This window comes from Neolamprologus multifasciatus, chromosome 2 (assembly GCF_963576455.1).
Source record: "Neolamprologus multifasciatus chromosome 2, fNeoMul1.2, whole genome shotgun sequence".
NCBI lineage: Eukaryota > Metazoa > Chordata > Actinopteri > Cichliformes > Cichlidae > Neolamprologus > Neolamprologus multifasciatus.
In genome coordinates, this window is record NC_140440.1 from 36,579,363 (window position 1) to 36,588,038 (window position 8,676).

The window sequence follows — 8,676 nt, forward strand, 5'->3', positions numbered from 1 at the left end:
AACTTTAAAAACTCTGCATGTCCGTCTAAGCTGTGCCATTACTGGCCGCAGGGTCGTGCACGGACATTAGTTGTATGTTCTCATCTAGATGGTTGACTGAGAAATCTCCCAAATTGTTTCTTTAACATTTCTTGACATGGGCTCAAAGTCCATGCTATGACTGAAGACATTGGTCAAAATGTTTGTGCCCCCATGCCCTGAATGTGACAGGAAGCAGATGAAGGTCAGGATGGAGTCATGTCTGTTACATGGTTTTGGTTTTTCTCATTACGTCACACACGGACAAACACACATGGCTCAGGATCCCAAAGTGGACTAAAAAAATAACACTACTACAGAGGAGATGTCTTTTTATTTGATTCCTCTACTTTGTAAATTTAAACTCTGAACCAAAACATAACCTCTATCACTAATAGTTGCTACAACTACAAATCTATGGGGATACATCTGTGTAGCTGTAGAGACATACTTCCAGCTACTGAATCAAACATATTTTGCTTTGCTGGGCGTTCTCTTGACTAATTGGACCTTCATCCTGTGGGTAGTCCACCAGCTCAGCCTTCACAATCCTCTGAGCAGGTTCAGTGTATCGAGCAGTAGATGAGTGGAAGACAGGAAAAGGAATAGAAAAACAAAACAGAAAAACAGAAAAACAGACAGTTATAATGAGAGAGCACACGTATGATGAGAGTTAAAAGCGACATTGAGCAAAGTAATGAGTGAATGAGAAAATAAATCAGGGAGTGCTAGAGATGAGGAAGAAAAAGAGTGTAGACAGCACACAGAGCTGAGCCAGTTTTCTACACTGAAGATCCAATCTTTCATTATTGAGATCGATGCCATGTCAGTACACTTAGTTTATGTCTGATGAGACATTTTAAATTGCTGGTTTGTCTAAACCCTAAAAATAATTCATTTATTCAATAGAAAAGGGCAACAGCGCAAAGGCAACTGGACCCTGTGGTGATTAACACCTTCGAGGAGCCCACATGGCTGAATACCAGGCCCTGGTTGGCTGCCTGATTAACGAGCTGCCGAAACCTGGTGTTGGAGTCGGTGAGTGATCCGTAACTTCGCTATCTGATCTCACAGACAGAGGACCATGACGGAGAAGCCTGCCAGGCAGATATAATACCGTCGGGGGTTGTGACCCTCGTGTTCAGCTCTCTAAACCTGACAGCTGATAACGACACTCGCCCACGGCTACACCCAGAGGCACGACCTGCTGAAAGCCTTCTCTCTGCACCAATTTCCATTTACAACACTGGTCTTTATGAAAATTTATGAACTGTTTCTTGCGTTTTGTTTTTGCTTTAAGATGAAAAATGGACCAAGTAAAACACATTCCTCCACACCAACCTGCAGAAATCGACAAACACTTTGGAAAATACAGCTATGAGAAACTCTGAGCTGCGTGTGAGTGAGAATAAATTATTTGATTAGATTCTTAATTCTTATTCATAATCAATCAGAACCTCAAATCACAACACAGACAGTATCCACGAGATATGTAAATATCTGGACCTTTAACTCAGTGGTTTTATAGGAAGTTTAATAAATGTTAAGTCGTTTCTTTTGCTTATACAACATATATTTTCTTCGCTGTAGAGCTGTGCTGTGTTTTGTGTTTCAACAACTACTCATCCCGTCTTTCTGAGTGGACAGTGGATCTAGCCACCCACCCAGCTTGATTAGCCTGGATTAAAGCACTTTGCTTTACTGACAGAACTATGAAGGGAGGCGTTAAATGCAAAAGCAGATGGACAGCTACATTAGTCCGTGGTCATTTTCACTTAGTGTTGGCTGATTGGAGCAGAGCTCGAGAATTTGGCCACTCTTTCACCTACAAGCTCTCCCTCCTCTGGGGTCCTGACCTCTCTGTAGCCCCTCAGGCTCATCAACCACTAGCCAGCCAGTGTGGCTCCAGCCGGTCATATCACACTCAGGATTAATGCCTCTGGGGGAGGTGACCTTGTAAATCCTACAGCTGCCACTATTGGGCATCATGGACTGGCTGGCAAGCCGAGGCTTCGTTTTGTCAAAAAAAAAAAAAACAGTGGGAGATAAAACTAATAAATCAGGCAGCCACTCCTAACCTTCTCACCCCAACAATTGCCTACCTTTAACCTCTGACTTCACGCATTAATGTGGTCAATGTGGGTCTATTTACAGATGGGCAGTGTCAGTGGCAGGTATACCATCACAGGAGGCAGACGTAGCAAAATCATGTTTACACAGCAAAAGTCCTATACAGTGTGTGGTGACCTCCACTGACCTAACGCACTCCCCGTGACCTCGCTTAAGTTCAGGCATAACATTACACATATTGCTAGTGACCGGTGAAGTACTGATGAGACTAAGAGCAGATTATCCACACGATTAGAAGAACGTTGCATAGCTGCAAAATTTCTGCTTGATGCTGTGACGGCTCACCTGTGACTGCTCTAGCTCTGCTTTGTTCAGTTTTACACCCAGAATCTCAGCAGCCACTCTCTGAAAACAAAGGTACACCTGGAATAAGAAAGTCAGAGAAAAACAACACAAGGTGAATCCAATGAAAGCCACTTCCAATTTATTTCTGACCTACTGAAAACTGGCTGGTACTAACCGAGTCCCCCGTCTTGGCCGACACGAACTGACTGACGATGCCGTTCTCTTGGCAGAAGCGCTGGTGTTTATCAGACTTCACTGTCCTCATGTGCTCCAGGTCGACTGTGGACAAAACACAGCGAAGACGTGAGAAAAATTACAAGAGACAGATGGATTTATGCGATGGTTACACAGCACTCTCACAGGTTAACTGTTGAATATCAGAGCATAAACAAAAAGATAACTGTTTACACTTGCGTTAAGATAGAAGAGGTCTGCCTAGTGTATGAGGATGGCACGCATAGAGGCATGTAAAAACAGAGCGTAATTCAATTGTTATGTTGCTTTCAAAACCCAGCTGCAGAGTCCACTGATCGTCGTTAGCTTTCAATGTATGGATGGAGTCATTGAGAGTGGAAATGATCACCTTCCATCCCCAGCTGGTATTGAAGCTGGATGCGACACATTCCTCAGCGCTAAGCCGAGTACAGTTGCACCCTGAAGCCACAAACCTGCATTTGACCCGAAACAGACAAACCAGCCCAGCTGTGGAGAAATGCTTAAGAAACAATACATGAATGACCAAAGACTTGAGGCTACAATCACAGTGAGAGTGTAGACAGAGAAAGACGTTTGACTTATGAGCGCACCGGGACGTTAAGGTGGGTGCCAGGGCCCGAGATCTGGGGCTGTCACCTACACAGTGATTTACTGTGAGCACACAATGACAGCACCTTCCTTTTTCCACTATTGTAGTGATGTCCCTGTCCATTCGACTCCTGTATAGTGATACTGGGCGCTTTGCTTCTCTCCTTCCTCACTGTGGGGTCACGCTGGGGTCGATAAGGAAGGTCACCCAGGGGTCTTGTTGCTGAAAACATTATCTTGGTTCTTTATTTCTGGCTTTGTGCAGGAAGGTGGCCACGCCCGGTATCTGGTGCATGCATGTCTATGTTAGCTGGAAGAGGTCAGGCTACTGTACGGTTTTGCATTTCTCTCACCCCCCTCGAGTTTTAGTCTTTGTGTGAGGCTTCATTGAAGTTGTCAGGATTTACCCTGTTCTCATGCCCCTTAGTGTGCATGTGTGTGTCTGTGTGTGACAGGGAAGAAGGGAGGTGTGGATAAAGCCAGGAGCAGAGAGAGAGAAATGTAAACACGGCACTAATCCTGTATTATTAATATCTGAGCCTCATGACATATGACCTAAAAATGCTAAAGGCCAAAAAAATACATTTAGAAAGACTCATTTTAGGCTAACAGGAATATTAGCATCGTCATAAGTGACATATAAACACAAACCTTTCTGGGCAAGCGCAGACTCTTTTACAGCTACTCAGTGTCCAGGGCAGACTGTCACGTCTCTCCCTGTACATAAACAGAGCTGTCTCATAGGCGTCAGCAGGTTATTAATTCCAGTCATTTACAGCCAAGGTACCCAGCATGCTACTAGAAGTAAACACTACTAATCCTTTGGATCCTGCACACTTGGGAGCAGCTATCAATCATGTGTCACAGTCAGATTAACCAACATTAACATAGTGGCTCAGAAGCTGTGGAAGACACGTTACTGTTAAGTAAAGAAAAAGGTGTACAAATTTGTGAGGCTTCTTAATTTGGCCTGTGGGTGTGCGCATCAAGCCAATGTGAAACTGGAAGTGAGTAGCTGCTAAGAAAATTCAGAAAACAGCACAGACGCATGTCTGGAAACTTCAGGTTTGCTTACATGCAAATTTAAATTTCTGACAAAGCACCAAAAGACTAATCTAAATCTAAAATATCTAATCTAACTAATCTAAAATAAAAGTATTAGAATTGTCATTAATGTGGAAACACATTAGCATGAACACTGCATTTTGTCTAACTATTGTAGATGTTTCTATATTTTTATCTGAAAACAACTCTTTAAGACATTTTTTCAATAACTTTTAGATATTTAGATTAATAAATGTTTAGATTTAGATAAAAACACATGTTGTTTGACTAACACCAGTGAGATCAGTCACTGTAGTTCTGAAAGCAAAATGGTACGCCTTTTGGTTTTAGAATATGATTGGAGCTGCTAAACAGTTTGGCTCCACCGTTGTTGTACTTTTTGATTTATAATTCGCTTGTTTTTTTTTAATGTTGGCCATGTTAGCACCTGTACCCTTTTATTACTCTCTACCAGGGGTGGGCAACTCCAGGCCTCGAGGGCCGGTGTCCTGCAGGTTTTAGATCTCACCCTGGGTCAACACACCTGAATCACATGATTAGTTCGTTACCAGGCCTCTGGAGAACTTCAAGACATGTTGAGGAGCTAATTTAGCCATTTAAATCAGCTGTGATGGATCAAGGACACATCTAAACCCTGCAGGACACCCACTCTTGAGGCCTGGAGTTGGCCACCCCTGCTATGGAATATGTACAGATTGTGGTTCGACATCACCATGCTGAAATAAGCAACACCTTCCCTGGATTCTGGTAGAATACAAAGCTCCTCAATATTGGTGGTTACCAATTTTGGATGTTACTCTTTCTGGTTCGTGTTCTGTGTCCGCTCACATAAAGAGGGGGTGTATGATGCATCATTTCTTCTTCTGCATAAAATCAATCAACTCAGCACTACTTACTCCAATCTCAGCTATTATCAGAAGAACAAGTGACACAGATTTATAAAGAAATGTTTTAAAAATATAACAGTAAAACATTGGATGTAATAGTAATGTAATCAAGACGTAAAGCAGACCAGGGCCAAACTTGAAAAATTTCTGCATTTTTTCTGCATCACAAACTGAATGCACCACAATAGTTTGTGGTTACATCTCAGTAGGTTGCATAAATAAATACTTCAGAGTATCTATGTCACAGTGGGGCACTACAAGAGACGTAACATAACCTGCTGTGGGCCAAGTTATGTGTTTAGCATCAGTTAGTATGGTGATTTAAAAGACAGCCACCTTCCTGAAAACTCTGACTTTAGGCTCAAAATAGTTTGCTAATCCATTAATCTTGCTTAGAAGTAGACACCTCTGGAGATTTCACATGTTGAAGTACACTCTGCTCCTCCCTACCAACATGGTCAGACAACAAGTGTGACAACCTTCTCCTCTTTAGCGTTTGGGACACAGTGTCGATGATTTTGAACGAAATAATAAAAGATTTGACCAATTTCTCTCCATCTTAAATGACTTGTGGATATGTGTAGCGTAGCCTGTGTTCACTGACACTGGTTTTCAGTAGTTTCCATTAGTGAAAATATTTGTGTTTCCATTGGGGACATGAAGATCCCATAATGTTTAAAGAAAAAATCATTGCATTGCATATTTATATTACACAGAACCCAGTGTTTTCTTTTTTTAAAGGGTCGTATGATTAAAAAAGGAACATCTACGTGGTGATATTAACTTAATATACATTGTGATAGATAAGCAAACAAGGTAACCCTAATTCCGTATATGGTAGTCGTGGTTCATGGCTCCTTTAGGTCACAAAATAATACTGTAGGGTAAAGGACCCACTTTCCCACACAACATAATTTTTCAGCATCTGTCTGTGTGGACTGAATACAAGACTAATCCCACAGTTTTAGTGTTTTGCTCCATTTTTCTCCCTAATGTACCCATTTCTACTTATCAGGTCAAAAGAATCTTTCTCCAATGATCTGGTTTACCTCTGTTTCTGTCAAACTGTACATCAGCTTAACAACCCGAGGAAGTGACTGCAAACACGAAATAAACTGTTTAGGCCTCCGAGAGCATAGAGATAGTGAGAGGATCATTACTCGTCAAGAGCGATGGCCCTCCCTCGCTGTGGTCACCATCAGTGTTTATTTAAAAGGTCTGCCTGTCATTGGGGTGAATTACAAGACAACAGTTAGAGATTAATATCTGGGGGATAAATTAGGCTTTTACCGTAAATAATTGGTTTGTTATTGCAGTGACCTATTAAATGGGAACACAACCAAATGAGAAGAAAATATGGATGTTCCCCTCCACACTTTAGTGTCTATGTGGATGTCAGCTTTCCTCCTTCATGGAAAGAATCCACTCACTGGCAGATCATCCTGAAACCAGGCAGGCTTGGCAGGGTTTTTTATGTCACTTAAAAACTTGAAATTAGTAAGGAGGTTGGATTTTGTTTGGATGGATCTGCCCAGAGAATGCTTTTAAAGTAGCACCATTTGCTCTGTCACCTTCCCTGAAAACACAATCACACATTAACTGCCAATGAAACGAAGAAACTGAAAAGCCATTAGTGATGAATTAATATTGTCTTTACTGCTTTGAGTGACTTAAAACTAGAGTTTGTTTTTAGCACAGACCGCAGCTCTACTGGCACACTTGCACTTTCGCTCTGCTTACAACATCCCCGTGGCTGGGACTGGAGCCAGGCTGAGATCTCGAAGCTTATCCAGCAGATCACCGTGGCAGTTGGCTATTGGATAATGGCGTGCTGTAGCAGTGTCTGGTGGTTCTTTCTGCATTGAATTATAAGTACCCTTTGAGTCAGTAATGAAGCACAAATAGGTGTATTGTGAAAATGTTGTGAAGTCATGTTGAAGAAAACACAGCAACCTCCTGCAGCAGAGCACTTTGTACACACTGCTCCAATAACAACCGAACAGGATCAAATTCAGTAAAAGACTCAAAAGCATGATACCAATAATCATGTAAACATAATTTGGGAAGGAAGAAATAATATGCTCATCTACCTAAAGACATAACCCCCTTCTTACTTATACCAGTGGAGCTAATTTATAAGGAAAGTATATTTTGTAGTAATACAGCAAGATGATCTAAAGACTTTCTGCCACTGAATTCGATACAACTGCAAGTCTTTTTAAAAATAGAAAGACAACGATCAACCAGCCAGGGGCTTGTCCAGTCTCACATATTACCTCAGACCGATTATAAGTCGGTCTGAGACACTTACATCACCTGCCCAGTTTGAAGAAAGTGACAAAGGGAAAATGGTAAAACTAAAACTAGCCTCAGTGTGGGCAGAGAAAAGACCGAAGCAGTTAGGAGAAAAATTATCAAGATGAGTGAAAAAGGAAAAAAGGGTCAATGTCCTGTTATCTGGTGATTATATAAACATACTGAAAAATGATGTAAGTAACTGACATTTGTTTTGTTGTACAACTCTGTTGCATCTTTGGTAAGGTAAATTATGTCTGCTGGTGGTTGCAGGTTAAGTGCCAGTAAACGTGGTTTGTATCCACTTGTTTAAGTGAAAAAAGATCCTGTAACTTGCTAAAGTTTAGGGAAAAATGTAAAAATGAATAATTGCTTTTATTATAATTTTTTTATTAGTTAATTTTTGTCTGTATATGCTGTCAGTTACCATCCTTTGAAAGAAAATCAGAACCAGAAATTATAATGAGCCAAGAAAATTACAATTAGTGCATCTCGTCGTCGTCCCCTGTTCGCCTTTGCAAAGAATGCAGATTTAAGGTTTTCAATTTAACAGACCCACAAGCTTCCTCCATCTTTCATATACGGTCTGGCTTCATTTGCAACAGCTTAAGTTATTAGCACAGTGTAGTCACATATTGCAAGACATTAGGTCAGTTTGATTGTTTTTGTCCCATAATAGTAAGTTTTGCCTGATAATTGTCACACATTATAATATGTGACTTTAACATGATACTGTTAAGTACCAGATCTCCTTCAAAACAACTTTGGTAACTTTAACCACCCCAAGCAAAGTTTCTTCCTCTTTTAAACCATCACTTTGCCAGTGAGAATACACACCAGACCACAAAGGTTACTGGGCAAGTACCTTCAAGAGACACTGTATGGTTATTGTCACTGCACCCAAATGTGAACAATGTGATAATTGAAGGAGGGATTCCTTGATTGTTGGAGTTCACCGACACTTGCTGCCAAGGCAAAACAATCACCTAAAAGGTCTGTGTTGGCTAACCAGCCTGAAATCCTACACTACACTGTCTAATCCTCTCAGGCCTTTTTAAAACCACGCTGTGATAACAGAGACACCTACTTACTGTTTGCCTCAGCCGGCTGCTGGGGACCAATTGGGACAGTTTATCCAGCGAGAAACAGCCAGAGAATAAGCTTGGCATAACACAGTTAATTGCCGACGGCC

The 8,676-nt window shown here is 41.4% G+C and overlaps 1 protein-coding gene across 9 annotated transcripts in view; it reads right to left on the bottom strand.

Annotated features, from left to right (window-relative positions):
* rab28 (RAB28, member RAS oncogene family) overlaps positions 1-8,676 on the bottom strand; it is a 48,402-nt gene that overhangs the window by 19,522 nt on the left and 20,204 nt on the right. For 8 of the 9 annotated variants that reach the window (XR_014877094.1, XR_014877093.1, XR_014877101.1 and 5 more), the window contains exons 5-6: positions 2,609-2,712; positions 2,434-2,511 (exon numbers count right to left, since the gene is read on the bottom strand). Coding sequence is in view for 5 of the 9 variants with exons in the window: in XM_085179215.1 (XP_085035341.1) it covers positions 2,434-2,511; positions 2,609-2,712 (182 nt within the window). In the remaining 4 variants the exon portion in view is untranslated. Of the gene's footprint in view, positions 1-469; positions 572-2,433; positions 2,512-2,608; positions 2,713-8,676 lie in introns of all 9 variants that reach the window. The other variant, XM_085179223.1, reaches the window with a different exon arrangement.